The following is a 17,816-nucleotide window of genomic DNA, read 5'->3' as shown; positions in this document are numbered from 1 at the left end:
ATGGGCACCATAGGACAGCAACATAACCACAAGCAAATTAAAACAATCATAGCAATTCATCAACCACCAATAGGACAACGAAGATCTACTCAGACATCATAGGATGGCAACACATCATTGGAAAATAATATGAAGCATAAAGCACCATGTTCAAGTAGAGGGTACAGTGGGTTGCGGGAGAGTGGACCGCTGGATATAGAAAGGGGAAGGTGATGGAGATGTTGGTGAAGATGACGGCGGTGTTGGTGAAGATCGCGGTGATGATGATGGCCCCCGGCAGCGTTCCGGCGCCACCGGAAGCAAGGGGGAGAGAGCCCCCCTTCTTTTTCTTCTTCCTTGACCTTCTCCCTAGATGGGAGAAGGGTTTCCCCTCTGGTCCTTGGCTCCCATGACGTGGGAGGGGCGAGAGCCCCTTCGAGATTGGATCTATCTCTCTGTTTCTGCCCTTCTCTGATTCTACCCCTTCACCGTTTCCTTTATATCTGGATATCCGTAACTCCGATTGGGGTGAATCTTTCGCCCAGATCTTTCTCATAAAATTAGCTTTCTTGCACCAAAAGAAGAGCGTCAACCGCCTTACAGGTGGCCCACGACAGCCCAGGCCGCGCCCTGGGGGAGGGCACGCCCCCCTGTCTCGTGGCCACCTGGACACCGTTTCGCGTTGATTTTACATCCCAAAATCATAAATATTCCAAAAAAATTCTCCGTCAGTTTTTATCCCGTTTGGATTCCGTTTGATATTGGTTTTCTGCGAAACATAAAACATGCAACAGACAGGAACTGGCACTGGGCACTGGATCAATATGTTAGTCCCAAAAATAGTATAAAAAGTTGCCAAAAGTATAAGAAAGTTGAAGAATATTGGCATGGAACAATCAAAAATTATAGATACGACGGAGACGTATGAGGGCGCCACCCCCCTAAGGCCTATGCGCCTAGGGTTGGGGGGAACCCTAAGGGGGGGCGCCTCCTTTGCTTGGGGGCGCCTCCCTTGCTTGGGGGGCAAGCCCCCTCCCCCCTTGGCCGCCGCCCCCCTCTAGATCCCATCTAGAGGGGCCGGCCCCCCTTCCCCCTTCTCCTATAAATAGAGGGGCGAGGGGAGGGTTGCAGCACCACATCCAAGGCGCAGCCCCTCCCCTCCCCAACACCTCTCCTCCTCCGCTAGAGCTTGGTGAAGCCCTGCCGGAGTACTGCCACTCCATCACCAGCATGTCGTCGTGCTGCTGTTGGAGCCTTCTTCCTCAACCTCTCCCTCCACCTTGCTGGATCAAGGTGCAGGAGACGTCACCGGGCTGCACATGTGTTGAACGCGGAGGTGCCGTTGTTCGGTGCTAAGATCGGAATCCATCGCGATCTGAATCGCTTCGAGTACGACTCCTTCATCCACGTTCTTGTAACGCTTCCATCTCGCGATCTTCAAGGGTATGAAGATGCACTCCTCTCTCTCTCGTTGCTAGTTACTCCATAGATTGATCTTGGTGATGCGTAGAAAATTTTTAATTTCTACAACGATCCCCAACAGTGGAATCAATGGCAAGGCTGCCGCCGGTCAGCCTTGCTATTGATTCCTCATCACAGGCGGCGCGGCGACGCCTCCCCTCCCGCCATGCGTACACACGGCGCGGGGCTATATAAACCAGTGCCTCCCTCGCCTACAGTGGAATTTAATTTCTGCAATGATCCCCTACAGTGGCATCGTGAGCTAGGTCTATGCGTAGTTTCTATGCACGAGTAGAACACAAGTTTGTTGTGGGCGTCGATTTTGTCAATTTACTTGCCACTACTAGTCTTATCTTGTTTCGGCGGCATCGTGGGATGAAGCGGCCCGGACCGAACTTACACATATGCTTACGTGAGACAGGTTCCACCGACTGACATGCACTAGTTGCATAAGGTGGCTAGCGGGTGTCTATCTCTCCCACTTTAGTCGGATCAGATTCGATGAAAAGGGTCCTTATGAAGGGTAAATAGCAATTGGCATATCACGTTGTGGTTTTGGCGTAGGTAAGAAACGTTCTTGCTAGAAACCTATAGCAACCACATAAAAACTTGCAACAACAATTAGAGGATGTCTAACTTGTTTTTGCAGCATATGTCATGTGATGTGATATGGACAATAGGATGTGATGAATGAAATATATGTGATGTATGAGATTGATCATATTCTTGTAATAGGAATCACGACTTGCATGTCGATGATTATGACAACCGGCAGGAGCCATAGGAGTTGTCTTTATTTATTATATGACCTGCGTGTCACTGAATAATGCCATGTAATTACTTTACTTCATTGCTAAACCGTTAGTCACAGTAGTAGAAGTAATAGTTGGTGAGACAACTTCATGGAGACACGATGATGGAGATCATGATGATAGAGATCATGGTGTCATGCCGGTGATGATGATGATCATGGCGCCCCAAAGATGGAGATCAAATGGAGCAAAATGATATTGGCCATATCATGTCACTATTTGATTGCATGTGATGTTTATCATGTTTTGCATCTTATTTGCTTAGAATGATGGTAGTAAATAAGATGATCCCTCATAATAATTTCAAGAAAGTGTTTTCCCTAATTGTGCGCCGTTGCGAAAGTTCGTTGTTTCAAAGCACCACGTGATGATCGGGTGTGATAGATTCTAACATTCACATACAACGGGTGTAAGCCAGATTTACACATGCAAAAGACTTAGGTTGACTTGACGAGCCTAGCATGTACAGACATGGCCTCAAAACACAAGAGACCGAAAGGTCGAACATGAGTCATATAGAAGATACGATCAACATGAAGATGTTCACCAATGATGACTAGTCCGTCTCACGTGATGATCGGACATGGCCTAGTTGACTCGGATCATGTATCACTTAGATGACTAGAGGGATGTCTATCTGAGTGGGAGTTCATTAAATAATTTGATTAGATGAACTTAATTATCATGAACTTAGTCTAAAACTTTTGCAAAAAATGTCTTGTAGATCAAATGGCCCATGCTCATGTCAACCTCAACTTCAACGCTTTCCTAGAGAAAACCAAGCTGAAAGACGATGGTAGCAACTATACGGACTAGGTCCGGAACTTGAGGATCATCCTCATAGCTGCCAAGAAAGCATATGTCCTTGAAGCACCGCTAGGTGAAGCACCCATCCCAGCGAACCAAGATGTTATGAACGCTTGGCAGTCACGTGTTGATGATTACTCCCTGGTTCAGTGTGGCATGCTTTACAGCTTAGAACCAGGGCTCCAAAAGCGTTTCGAGCAGCACGCAGCATATGAGATGTTCCAAGAGCTAAAAATGGTTTTCCAAGCTCATGCCCGGGTCGAGAGATATGAAGTCTCCGACAAGTTCTACAGTTGTAAGATGCAGGAGAATAGTTCTGTCAGCGAGCACATACTCAAAATGTCTGGGTTGCACAACCGCTTGTCTCAAATGGATATTAACCTCCCGGATGAGGCGGTCATAGACAGAATCCTTCAGTCACTCCCACCTAGCTACAAGAGCTTTGTGATGAACTACAATATGCAGGGGATGGTGAAAACCATTCCTGAGGTATTTTCAATGCTGAAATCAGCGGAGATGGAGATCAAAAAGGAACATCAAGTGTTGATGGTCAATAAAACCACTAGTTTCAAGAAAGGCAAGGGTAAGAAAAACTTCAAGAAGAACGGCAAGGGAGTTGCCGCGCCCGGTAAGCCAGTTGCCGGGAAGAAGCCAAAGAATGGACCCAAGCCTGAGACTGAGTGTTTTTATTGCAAGGGAAGTGGTCACTGGAAGCGGAACTGCCGCAAGTACTTATCGGACAAGAAAGCCGGCAACACCAAAGGTATATGTGATATACATGTTATTGATGTGTACCTTACCAGTACTCGTAGTAGCTCCTGGGTATTTGATACCGGTGTGGTTGCTCATATTTGTAACTTAAAACAGGAGCTGTAGAATAAGCGGAGACTGGCGAAGGACGAGGTGACGATGCGCGTCGGGAATGGTTCCAAGGTCGATGTGATCGACGTCGGCACGCTACCTCTACATTTACCTACGGGATTAGTTTTAAACCTCAATAATTGTTATTTAGTGCCAGCTTTGAGCATGAACATTGTATCTGGATCTCGTTTAATACGAGATGGCTACTCATTTAAATCCGAGAATAATGGTTGTTCTATTTGTATGAGAGATATGTTTTATGATCATGCCCCGCTGGTCAATGGTTTATTCTTAATGAATCTCGAATGTGATGTTACACATATTCATAGTGTGAATACCAAAAGATGTAAGATTGATAATGATAGTCCCACATACCTGTGGCACTGTCGCCTTGGTCACATTGGTGTCAAATGCATGAAGAAGCTCAATGCAGATGGACTTTTGGAGTCTCTTGATTATGAATCATTTGACACGTGCAAACCATGCCTCATGGACAAAATGACCAAGACTCTGTTCTCCGGAACAATGGAGCGAGCGACCAACTTATTGGAAATTATACATACTGATGTGTGCGGTCCAATGAGCGTTGAGGCTCGCGGTGGCTATCGTTATGTTCTCACCCTCACTGATGACTTAAGTAGATATGGGTATGTCTACTTAATGAAACACAAGTCTGAGACCTTTGAAAAGTTCAAGGAATTTCAGAATGAGGTAGAGAATCAACGTGACAGAAAAATAAAGTTCCTACGATCAGATCGTGGGGGAGAATATTTAAGTCACGAGTTTGGTATGCACTTAAGGAAATGTGGAATTGTTTCACAACTCACGCCGCCTGGAACACCTCAGCGTAATGGTGTGTCCGAACGTCATAATCGCACTCTATTGGATATGGTGCGGTCTATGATGTCTCTTACCGATTTACCGCTATCATTTTAGGGATACGCTTTAGAGACAGCTACATTCACTTTAAATAGGGCACCGTCTAAGAGACGACACCGTATGAATTATGGTTTGGAAAGAAACCTAAGCTGTCGTTTCTAAAAGTTTGGGGATGCGATGCTTATGTCAAGAAACTTCAACCTGAAAAGCTCGAACCCAAGTCGGAAAAATGCGTCTTCATAGGATACCCTAAAGAAACCATTGGGTATACCTTCTACCTTAGATCCGAAGGCAAGATCTTTGTTGCCAAGAATGGGTCCTTTCTGGAGAAAGAGTTTCTCTCGAAAGAAGTAAGTGGGAGGAAAGTGGAACTTGATGAAGTACTACCTCTTGAACTGGAAAGTAGCGCAGCTCAGGAAAATGTTCCCGTGGTGCCTGCACCGACTAGATAGGAAGTTAATGATGATGATCAAGGTACTTTGGATCAAGTTGCTACTGAACTTCGTAAGTCCACAAGGACACGTTCCACACCAGAATGGTATGGCAACCCTGTCCTGGAAATCATGTTGTTAGACAACGGTGAACCTTCGAACTATGAAGAAGCGATTGCGGGCCCAGACTCCAACAAATGGCTTGAATCCATGCAATCCGAGATAGGATCCATGTATGAAAACAAAGTATGGACTTTGACAGACTTGTCCGATGATCGGCGCGCGATAGAAAATAAATGGATCTTTAAGAAGAAGACGGATGGGGATGGTAATGTTACCATCTATAAAGCTTGACTTGTCGCTAAGGGTTATCGACAAGTTCAAGGGGTTGACTACGATGAGACTTTCTCTCCCGTAGCAAAGCTGAAGTCCGTCCGAATCATGTTAGCAATTGTCGCATACTATGATTATGAGATATGGCAAATGGACGTCAAAACGGCATTCCTTAACGGCTATCTTAAGGAAGAATTGTATATGATGCAACCGAAAGATTTTGTCGATCCTAAGAATGCTAACAAGGTATGCAAGCTCGAGCGATCCATCTATGGGCTGGTGCAAGCATCTCAGAGTTGGAACATTTGCTTTGATGAGATGATCAAAGCGTTTGGGTTTATGCAGACTTATGGAGAAGTCTGCATTTACAAGAAAGTGAGTGGGAGCTCTGTAGCATTTCTCATTTTATATGTGGATGACATACTTTTGATGGGAAATGATATAGAACTTTTGGACAGCATAAAGGCCTACTTGAATAAGTGTTTTTCAATGAAGGACCTTGGAGAAGCTGCTTATATATTAGGCATCAAGATCTATAGAGATAGATCGAGACGCCTCATAGGTCTTTCACAAAGCACATACCTTGATAAGATATTGAAGAAGTTCAATATGGATCAGTCCAAGAAGGGGTTCTTGCCTGTGTTGCAAGGTGTGAAATTGAGCTCGGCTCAATGCCCGACCATGGCAGAAGATAGATAAAAGATGAGTGTCATCCCCTATGCCTCGGCCATAGGGTCTATTATGTATGCCATGCTGTGTACCAGACCTGATGTAAACCTTGCCGTAAGTTTGGTAGGAAGGTACCAAGGTAATCCCGGCATGGAACACTGGACAGCGGTCAAGAATATCCTGAAGTACCTGAAAAGAACTAAGGACATGTTTCTCATTTATGGAGGTGACGAAGAGCTCGTCGTAAAGGGTTACGTCGATGCTAGCTTCGACACAGATCTAGATGACTCTAAGTCACAAACCGGATACATGTATATTTTGAATGGTGGGGCAGTAAGCTGGTGCAGTTGCAAGCAAGGCGTCGTGGCGGGATCTACATGTGAAGCGGAATACATGGCAGCCTCGGAGGCAGCACATGAAGCAATCTGGATGAAGGAGTTCATTACCGACCTAGGAGTATTCCCAATGCATCGGGGCCGATGACTATATTCTATGACAACACTGGAGCCATTGCCCTTGCCAAGGAGCCCAGGTTTCACAAGAAGACCAGGCACATCAAGCGTCGCTTCAACTCCATTCATGAAAATGTTCAAGATGGAGACATAGATATTTGCAAAGTGCATACAGATCTGAATGTCGCAGATCCGTTGACTAAACCTCTTCCGCGAGCAAAACATGATCAACACCAGAACTCTATGGGTGTTCGATTCATCACAATGTAACTAGATTATTGACTCTATTGCAAGTGGGAGACTGTTGGAAATATGCCCTAGAGGCAATAATAAAATGGTTATTATTATATTTCCTTGTTCATGATAATTGTCTATTGTTCATGCTATAATTGTGTTATCCGGAAATTGTAATACATGTGAATACATAGACCACAACATGTCCCTAGTGAGCCTCTAGTTGACTAGCTCATTGATCAATGGATGGTTACGGTTTCCTGACCATGGACATTGGATGTCATTGATAATGGGATCACATCATTCGGAGAATGATGTGATGGACAAGACCCAATCCTAAGCATAGCACAAGATCGTGTAGTCCGTCTGCTAGAGCTTTTCTAATGTCAAGTATCATTTCCTTAGACCATGAGTTCGTGCAACTCTCGGATACCATAGGAGTGCTTTGGGTGTACCAAACGTCACAACGTAACTGGGTGGCTATAAAGGTACGATACAGGTATCTCCGAAAGTGTCTGTTGGGTTGGCACAAATCGAGACTGGGATTTGTCACTCCATATGATGGAGAGGTATCTCTGGGCCCACTCGGTAATGCATCATCATAATGAGCTCAATGTGACCAAGTGGTTGGTCACAAGATCATGCATTATGGAACGAGTAAAGTGACTTGCCGGTAACGAGATTGAACGAGGTATTGGGATACCGACGATCGAATCTCGGGCAAGTAACGTACCGATTGACAAAGGGAATTGTATATGGGATTACTTGAATCCTCGACATCGTGGTTCATCCGATGAGATCATCGTGGAACATGTGGGAGCCAACATGGGTATCCAGATCTCGCTGTTGGTTATTGGCCGGAGAGCTGTCTCGGTCATGTCTGCGTGATTCCCGAACCCGTACGATCTACACACTTAAGGTTCGATGACGCTAGGGTTATTAGGAAGATTTGTATATGATTACCGAATGTTGTTCGGAGTCCCGGATGAGATCCCAGACGTCACGAGGAGTTCCGGAATGGTCCGAAAGTGAAGATGTATATATGGGAAGTCATCATACAGTCACCGAAAGTTTTCAGGGGTATACCGGTATTGTACCGGGACCACCGGAGGGGTTTCGGGGGTCTACCGGGAGGGGCCACCTGTCCCGGAGGGCCTCATGGGCTGTAGTGGGAAGGGAACCAGCCCCTTGGAGGGATGGGCGCCACCCCCCTAGGGCCCATGCGCCTAGGGTTGGGGGGGGGAACCCTAAGGGGGCGTCTCCCTTGCTTGGGGGGCAAGCCCCCTCCCCCCTTGGCCGTCGTCCCCCTCTATATCCCATCTAGAGGGGATGGCCCCCCTTCCCCCTTCTCCTATAAATAGAGGGGCGAGGGGAGGGCTGCAGCACCACATCCAAGGCGTAGCCCCTCCCCTCCCCAACACCTCTCCTCCTCCGCGAGAGCTTGGTGAAGCCCTGCCGGAGTACTGCCACTCCACACCAGCATGCAGCCTTATTCCTCAACCTCTCCCTCCTCCTTGTTGGATCAAGGCGCGGGAGATGTCACCGGGCTGCACGTGTGTTGAACGCGGAGGTGCCGTTGTTCGGCGCTAAGATCGGAATCCATCACGATCTAAATCGCTTCGAGTACGACTCCTTCATCCGCGTTCTTGTAACGCTTCCGTCTCGCGATCTTCAAGGGTATGAAGATGCACTCCCCTTTCTCTCGTTGCTAGTTACTCCATAGATTGATCTTGGTGATGCGTAGAATTTTTTAATTTCTGCAACGATCCCTACAGTGGAATCAACGGCAAGGCTGCCGCTGGTCAGCATTGCTATTGATTCCTCATCACGGGCGGCGCGGCGACGCCTCCCCTCCCGCCACGCGTACACACAACGCGGGGCTATATAAACCAGTGCCTCCCTCGCCTCTAGCCACACCAGCCCACAGCCGCCCGCCGACCGTCGTCGAGCTCTGCCTCTCTCCCTGTGCGCAGCTGCCCGCCGACGCTTCTTCTCTCCCCTCTCTCCCAAGCCCGCCCGATGGCCGCGTGATTCCCCGGCGATGCGACGGTGGCCAACGGCTTCGGCCGCCGCTCGCTCCACGAGTGGGAGCCCTGGCTGCTCTTCGAGGCGAACATCCCGGCGCCACCGGACATGCGCGTCGGGCTGACGGGGTGGAGGCTCAGCAACGGGGGCGTCCCCATTCCCCCAGTGCCCGACGTCTAAGCGCGCCCCGCCATCTTCGCCACCAAGGTCGACCGCGTGCGAGCGTCCCTGGCGGAGGAGCAGCGCGCCCTCCCCCGGTACGCCGCCGACAACCACACGTCGTGGCCGGCGTACTTCCAGCACCGCCAGGCGCAGAGGCTGGCCTCCACCAACGGGGCGTCGGTGGTGGGCGGCGTCAAGAACAGCGAGGGCCGCTGCGTATGGTGGGGCGCCCCCGGCCACACGCTCCACGACGTGCTGGAGTACCTCGAGGGTGGCAATGAACCGTCGCTGGCATACCCCACCGGAACGTCCGACAATGGATGCCCAGGAGGTTCGGCTCCTCCTCGACTTCCTCCTCTCACTCCTCCCGCTCTTCTTCCCATTCTTCCGGCTCGTCGGCGGTGTTCGGCGTCAAGGCCGAGCCCGCAACGGAGACGCTGCTCGGCTGGTGCACCCGCAGCGCCGGCATCATCATCAATGAGGGCGGCCGGCGCGCCTCATCCTCGGCTCCTCCGCGCTATGTCAAACCAAAGACGGAGCCGGGGCTCGCCGCCGTGAAAACGGAGCCGGGGCACGCCACCGTGAAGACGGAGCCCGGGATCGCAGGCAGGGACCTCGACGACGCGACGGCCCTGAAATGGGCGCGCGATGACTGGGCACGCATGGAGATGGAGCGCCAGCGCCGCTCCCTAGAGCAGTTCGAAGCTCGGCACCGGGGTCGCGACGAGGGAGGCGTCGTCGTCCTCGACGACAGTGACGATGACGCGCCGCCGCCGCCACCGGTCCATCAGGGCGAAGCCGGGCAGGGGTCCAGCAGGGGCGGCCACGTCAAGGAGGAGAAGGCCGCCGCCGACGATGGCGAGGATGGCGGCGACGTCGGCGACTTCGCCGCCCTCAGCGACTTCTTCTGCCCTTAAGTTGTAGTTGCGGCCTTTTTTAAAATAACTTTGCTATGTAATGTTGAACATGTCGAATATATGTCTAGTTTGCCGAATTTTAACCGAATAATTTGTCCAATTTACCGAATTTTAGCCGAATAATTTGGCCACCTTTGTCGGCATCTCTTGGCCCAGCCATGCTGGGATGTGCTGGCCTGCCAAACGAGCCACCACACAGGTTCACGTGGGGGCACGGCCCGGTCCAGCCCAACACGAGAGCCCCGGTGTACTTCGCACACTATAGGGGGGAATCCTTGGGCCGGCGGCGGCCATGGCGGGCGTGGGTACCAGCGACGGCGAGAGGGACCGGATGTCCCGGAGCCCCTCTCCAGATCCTTCCCGACTACCCAGCCGGCGCACCAGCGAGCCTCGCGGGAACACAACGCCGCCAGCAACGGTGGCACCGAACACCTCGCTGTCGACACCGAGCCCCCTACCGGCGGCAGGCGCACCCGTGATGGCGCCAAACCCGGAGCGTGGCAGCTACCCTTTCCGGCCTTCCGCGGCCGAAAGCGAGGCGCCAAGAATCCCCGAGCATCGGCGGCATCAAGCGGGCCTCCTCCGGGAGGCGAACATCCTCGTCGTCGGCGATGTCGGCCCAGAGCGGGACGTGCGGCACCCAGGCCGGAGGAGCAGAGGGCAGGGAAGCCGGAGCCATTGTCCACCCGGCCACCACGAAGTCCATGGCCGCGGCGGAGGCGGAGGGAACCATCATGTCGCCGTGTATTCGCCTTGGCTACGTGCATCCAGGATTCGAGGTCTGGTGGTTCGGTATGACCCTGCACCGCCGCACGTTGCTTCTCGGCTCTCGCTGATTCCGCCGCTGTCGCATAGGGCAGGCAGGCAGGGAGCACTTCACTCCCGGCTGTTGAATGCATGAGAGAGACCACGGCTGCTTGTGTGCTTCACCGGCATTTTATATCAACTTTAACATCAAGGAATCAAGGTACGGCACTGCTATATAGAAATACAATTCCTTTGAAAATAATGATTTATAATTTACTAATTTGACGAGGCATCGTTATAATCTAGGAATCTAATTTTGCCTACTTTAATGTTCCAATTATTGAAGGATGGAGAGAAAGAATACAACGAAAATAGACTCGTGTTTCAAGCCCATTGTTTCTAGCTCAAACATAGCTGAAAATGCAAATGCACCTGAGGAAATAGCTGCAAAGGTCATATCTGATGAGATCATCGACATGTTCGACGTTGGTACGTATTCTTGTGTGGTGTCTTTGGAACGATTATTATTTTCCTTGCACCCCTCATGTCCAAATCCTAGCTCAGCCCCTGACTGTTTGTATTAGATGCAATAAACAGAAAATTACAGAGTGTATGAGATGCTTATAAGTTCCTTAGGTAATCATTCATGATTTTTCATGGAAACATATGATGTCACTGTTTGTTATTGGGGTTCAACAATTGTTTGGCAACACAGACTCTTGTCACCACTTGGATGATATGTGCTGCTAGATCTAGCTGACTGAATGATGATGTGCATTGTCTTGTCATGGAAGTCGAGCTATATACTGCTCTGTTTTGGCTGGTGGTACAGACCTTAGATACATGTCAATAATACTGTCTGGATTCCGATAAATTTCAGTCACATTAGAATAGTCACCTTCCCGAAGAGAATTACTTTTTGATATTACATTGGTGTTTCTATAAAATCTAAAGATACATGTCTCTCAAGAAACTAGCAGATGTGTGAAAATGTAGAAGACACATGCTACAAATTGAAGAATAGTGCTCAAAATACTTTATACGATAAATACACAAGGCTCTGGCATCTGGCCATGCATTCATCAAAAAATTAAACCTTCTTCTACATGAGGTAATCTTTGATAGCCTGCAACTCTTTGATAGTATCTTTGATCAACATTCTACTCACGGGCATTTCCTGGGAGCAAGATACTCCGATTCTAAGAAGTGAGGTCAGGCAGTCAATCCTTCTCTCATCAGAAGGATCATACGTTCTTGAAAAAGTAGAAGAGTCATCTGTGGTCGGCGACCCCTTCTCGATGTGGGAAAAAAGCCGCATGTCAACAACGTCCATTACTCCACTATGTATGGCCATTTCAGCATACTTGTGGAGATTTAATCCTTGTATGAACATGCTGTTGGTGGGCCTCTTCCCAGTTACTATTTCTAAGATGAGAATTCCATAGCTGTACACATCTCCTTGTATAGAGATCACATTTCCAGCACCATATTCTATAACATTGGACATTTGAAGATATTAGCATTTTGGTGATGTAGACCGTTTTAAGGAAACATGGGGAAGAAAGAGAATCGGACAAACCTGGAGCAGCATACCCAATTGTCCCTCTAAATCCCATTGAGCTTGTTGAGCTTTGGGGAAAAGAGTTTCCCTCGGTAAGAATCCTAGCAAGTCCAAAGTCACCAACATGGGCTACCAAATCATCATCCAAAAGTACATTGCTTGGCTTAAGATCACAGTGAGCAATTGGTGCAGCGCCGTAGGAGTGAAGATAATCCAGTGCATATCCCACATCCAGTAGTATGCTTACTCTTTTAAGGAGATCCAAATGCTTCTCCTCATGTTGGTCTGGATGCAACCAATCTTCTAAACTTCCATTAGGCATGAACTCAAAGACAATTGCTTTGAAGTCGTCCCCTTTGGAATCAATGCTTGAACACAATGTCATTATCTTGACAAGATTTCGATGTCGAGTGTTTCTGATTGCTTCGCATTCCACTGTGAAACTTTTGAGTGCACCCGGTGTTTGGAGTTTAAGTACTTTGATAGCAACAATATTGGCACTGTCATCCCTATCTCCGCCTAAGTTTCCTTTATATACAGAGCCAAAAGTGCCACTACCCAACAAGTTTGCTGTGGAGAAACCATTTGTTGCTTTTACCAATGTAAGGTAAGAAACCAAAGGGTACCCTTGGATAGTTGCAGTCGAAGGGTTACCATTTGATCTTTGCTTGTTCCAAGCAAGCAGGAAAAAGACCAAGAAAATGACACCCAACACCGCAACTAGGGGAATAATGATTGTTTTCAATGGAAGTTTGTTCTTCTTTGACGATTCGAAAGAACATGGGGGCAGGTGAAGATCCTGGATTCCACCACAAAGTTTATCATTACCTTGCACTGAAACTGTAGTAGCATTCGTGAAGATACCGGTAAACGGCACCTCACCAACGAAGTTATTGAAGGAGACGTTTAGATAGTGAAGTGTGTTGAGGTCTTCCAAAAACTTTGGTATTTGGCCTGATAATTTGTTGCTTGAGAGGTCTAGGATTTCTAAACCCTTCAGTCTGCTCAAGAGTGGCGGAATACTACCTTCCAGGAAATTGTTTTGTAGATATATGTTTTGGAGAATCTCGCAGTCACCAAGGGTTGGAGGGATTTCATGTGATAATCTATTTGACGCCGCTCGGAATTCTACAAGGTTTTTTAGATTTCCAATTTCAGACGGTATCGACCCCTCCAAACAATTATAGGAGAGATCCAAACCTAGAGAGAGTGTGCTGATGTTGAATAAACTAGTGGGGATTATCCCTGTCAAGTTGTTGGATGAGAAATCAATATTCAGTAAGGATGCCAAGTTCCCCACAGTGCTTGGTATGCTACCGCTGAAAGTATTGTGCCCGAGATACAAGTTGCTTAACTGAGTAAGATTTCCGATGGTCAATGGGACGCTCCTACTCAAGTTGTTCTTTCCCAGGGACAGATCTCCCAAGTTGGTAAGGATGCTCAAAGAAGATGGAAGAGTTCCCGTGAGAAGATTATTCTCAAGGGATAGGACCTGCAACTGGAAAAGATTTCCAATTCTTTCAGGTATGTTCCCTAGTATCCGGTTATGGGAGAGGGACAGATATACGAGCGATGTTGACAGGTTAGAGATCGACGAAGGAAGCGTCCCTCCTAATTCGTTTGAGGCCAAGTCCAGATATTGTAACTGGGAGCAATTGGATAAGGTGGACATGAAGTTCCAGCCACTTGGAGTCGTAGCTTGTAGCAGATTGTTTGAGAGAACCAGCGATTCAAGATTCTGCAGGCCTCCAACCTCTGGAGGAACCGTGCCACTAAAGAAATTGTACCCGAGCTCAATTCTCTGCAGCTTGGAAGAATTTGCCAATATGGCAGGGACATGGCCATGAAACTGGTTGTAGCTCATGTAGAACAACTGGAGAAGAGGGAGGTTAGCGAATGCGCCTGCAGGTATCGTGCCACGAAGCGCGTTCCCCACGACTGATAAGCCTTTCAAGGAAGAAATGTTCCATACTGGAGGAGGGATGAGTCCCGAAAGATTGTTAAACTGGACCGAAAGCAAAGAGAGGCGGGGCATGCGACCAAGAGATGAAGGAATGGCCCCTGACAGAGTGTTGTTCCCAAGGTTGAGTGTTTGGAGCGAAGACAAGTTGGCTATCGACGGCGGAATATGCCCGGACAAGTCGTTGGCGAAAAGGTTGAGGATCTCTAGATTTTCCAAGGAGCCTATCTGAGCAGGGATCTCACCTTGAAGGAGGTTATTCCTGAGATTGAGGATCCGCAGCTTAGTGCATCTTCCCAAAGCTGCCGGGATGCTTCCTTGGAGGGCATTCAGGCTGAGGTTCAGCACCTGCAGCCTGCTCAGCCGACCAAGCTCCGGCGGCACCTGCCCGCCAAAGCTGTTCTCGCCAAGGTTGAGTGTCCTGAGGAAGGTAAGGTTGCCCAAGAACGGCGGGATACACCCCCCTGCCAGGTGGGATGAGTTGAGGTTCAGCGCGACGACCCTCTCGGGGTGTCGACGGCCGCAAGTGACTCCTCGCCACTTGCACATGGGATTGGACGTGTTCCATGAAGACAGAGCACCTGCCGGATCCGAAAGCTCCGACTTGAACAAGAGGAGGTTGAGCTCGTCGGCCGTGCCGTTGCTGCCATGCACGGCCAGCCACGCGGCCGTCGCACACGAGCAGAGCCACACCGAGAGGCATTGTAGCGCCAGCGCCCGCATCATGCGGGGGAAAGGACACGATGAAGCTTGCATCGGTCGTAGGATAGATAGCAGGAGCTTTTATTGATGGCCACAACTCACGAAAGTTCTGCTGGGAAGACGAGAAGCTAATAGAGATATACACATACTAGCCCTGTATATAGTCAAGTAAACGCGTCAAACGCCTGGACGTCAATGGTCCGGTCTTCCGATCACATTGATGATGTTGGCTCGACGCTGAAGTATGAACGTCTTCTCTCTAGATGCTAGCGCTGCAAACTTGACTAGAGTCGTTGGAGTTTAGGAAGTCTCTGTAGCCGGGCATCCTGCATTTGTTTTTCCCGTCGATGACTAGCTACCACTCAATTAACGGGATCTGGACTATGGTTTCTGCATCTGGACAGCAGGACCCCGGGTCTTCGGTCAATCCTATGACTAGGAATGGCGTTTCCCTAACAGTGAGGTTCCATCGACTAGGAGGAGGAGCACCGTTTTCCCCTTCACCGGGGCAAGGGCTATCTGGCGGTTACCCGCCCAAGAAGATCCCGTCGGTCACTTTCCGAGAGGTACCGTGATCCCCGCCGGAAGGATCCTGTGAGAAGAAGCTTTATGCTTTGGTACCCTTTAAACTGAAGTTCCATGGGCATAGAACAAATTCTATAGATTTCAGATTTCACACCGTATCCTTCAACTTTTATAGAAACATAAAATAAACTTTGGGAAGGAAAATAACCAGCACAAGCATCATCTTCGGTGTGTTGAAAGTGCTGCTTATTTTTACTTTTTATATGCAGACATTTTCCACTCGTTTACCCCCCTTCATTACAATATAAACCTTAAGTTGCAACTTTGACCTTTATTTTTTCATATCAATATATATATTTTCTTATAAAAAATATGATTACATTGATTGTTCATATCCTCCTCGCAAGAAAGTTACCTTGTCTTTTAATTCTTGTTTGAATATTCAATTAGATCTGTTTTTAAAGAGTTTTTTAATAAATTAATGGCCATCATGTTCTTAAACCTAGGAGTGCGGAAATTAATGCTCATTTACATGCTTCTCTATCGATTGCCGGTGCCTAAGAATTCTTTTAATGCTGCTCATTGTATACAGTCTGCGTCAATTAATTTGGATTAGTGGGAGGACTAATTTTGTTTTGAGTTGATAGTACTAAATATTTACTGAGAACAAGATGGTATAGTACTAAATATTTATTGAGCATGCGAAGGTGAGAGATTTGTTTCCTTGTTGTAGTTTTCTTCTGCATAGTAATACATGTCTCATTTCTATACCTACAAATAAAGGGAGAATCATTTCTTCCTTCCTATTCTTCCATATGTTTTCATCCATACATTTCGTTTGTCAGGCATCTGGGTTCGTATGTCATTGTTCGATTTGTGTGTCTCAAAAGCCGGTAGATTTATCTTTCGCTTCGTCAGGTAAACAACTGATGCGGAGCATCCTACGGGCATCACCATGTCAAGAGTCCATTTGGCAAGTGACACGTGCGACCTCTACTTCTCATACATAAAGGTGAATCTTCTCCTTTACACGTGTTCACTTGACCCCTTTGAGGATGGTATACTACTTGACACCCCTCTCGTGTGCATGCATAGGTATTGTCAGAGCTTCACGGATGTCGAGGAGGAGTGCAAGCGCCAAGGAACAACTACACCATCCGCGAGGGAAGCGTGGAAGAGAAGGAAGAAGAAGCCTGGACAAGGTTCTGGAAAGCCCGGAACTTCCGGCCGCTGCCTGGAACTTCCGGCCCCCAGAACCGCTGGCTATCCCGGAGCTTCCGGCCCTGCCACACCAAAGCTGTCCAAGAGTGTGCCAACTCTCTGGATAGCCCGGACCCTGCCCGGACCTTCGCCCGGAACCTCCGGCGCCCGGACCTTCCGGCCGTCCCCGGAACTTCCGGCCCTGCCTGCGCGCAGAGACTCGGCCCGTGGCCACGTACCCTTTCGCCCCTCACTTACCCCTTCGTGGCTACTACTATATATACTCACCCCCCCTCCTCCATTCTAGGGTTAGCAAATATGATAGCTCATTCTTAGGTGAGCTTTGCTCCTACCTCCTCCTCTTGAGAGAGAGAGACCACTCCCATGGAGTTCAAGACCTCCATGTGAGAAGATCCTGCGGGATATCATCAAGACCCCCTTGCGGGAAGATCCGTCTAGGATACCATCAAGACCTCCTCTTGGAGATGAACTCTACCTTGTATCTTTTCCTTTGTTGTTCATGTACCTTGTGATCTTGTGTGTTTGATTGTCTAGTGGATGTGTGATTGGACTTGTTCTTGAGTGTTTCACCTTATGATTTCTCCGCGTTCTTCCCATGTTCTTCGCGTTTTTCTAGGGATCCCACTTCAAATGTGAAAGATTGGCCTACACCGGGCTAGCCTCGTATCATATGGTATCACGAGCCACGTTGATCACGTTTTTGGAGCCCCATACCCCATGTTTTCTAGCTTGATTTTGTTGATTTCGTCCTAAATCCGAAAATCCCCACCAAAAATAGCCCTAAATTTTTTTTGTGATTTGTTGGTTTGGATGATGTTTTGTTGATTTTGATCCATGGATTTGCTTGGTTTCAAGTGGATCTAGCTTTCCCCCATCTTTTCTCACATTTCTATCCATGAAATTTCCCCAATTTTGACCTTGGAAATCGAGTTTTTCCGCCCCCGTTCTCAGATCTGGAATTTAGGGTTCGTCCCGGAAGAAATTCCACGACCCCCGGAACTTTCGGCCTCTCCCGGAACTTCCGTCCCCTGGAACTTCCGGCCCCCCGGAACTTCCGGGCTAAGCAGAAAGTTTACCC

The 17,816-nt window shown here is 48.4% G+C and overlaps 1 protein-coding gene across 1 annotated transcript; it reads right to left on the bottom strand.

The window, feature by feature from the left end:
- Positions 1-11,459: 11,459 nt before the first annotated feature.
- On the bottom strand, positions 11,460-15,088 carry LOC123112558 (receptor kinase-like protein Xa21). The gene is made up of 2 exons (XM_044533590.1): positions 12,349-15,088; positions 11,460-12,260 (listed from the first exon to the last, which is right to left on the bottom strand). The coding sequence occupies exons 1-2, from the start codon at positions 15,044-15,046 to the stop codon at positions 11,872-11,874; spliced, it is 3,087 nt and encodes a 1,028-aa protein (XP_044389525.1). The 5' UTR covers positions 15,047-15,088; the 3' UTR covers positions 11,460-11,871.
- Between the last annotated feature and the right edge of the window lie 2,728 nt (positions 15,089-17,816).

Source organism: Triticum aestivum, chromosome 5B, assembly GCF_018294505.1.
Source record: "Triticum aestivum cultivar Chinese Spring chromosome 5B, IWGSC CS RefSeq v2.1, whole genome shotgun sequence".
In the NCBI taxonomy this organism is placed as follows: domain Eukaryota; kingdom Viridiplantae; phylum Streptophyta; class Magnoliopsida; order Poales; family Poaceae; genus Triticum; species Triticum aestivum.
The sequence above is the reverse complement of the archived record's forward strand: the minus strand, read 5'-3'. Positions and strand labels throughout refer to the sequence as shown.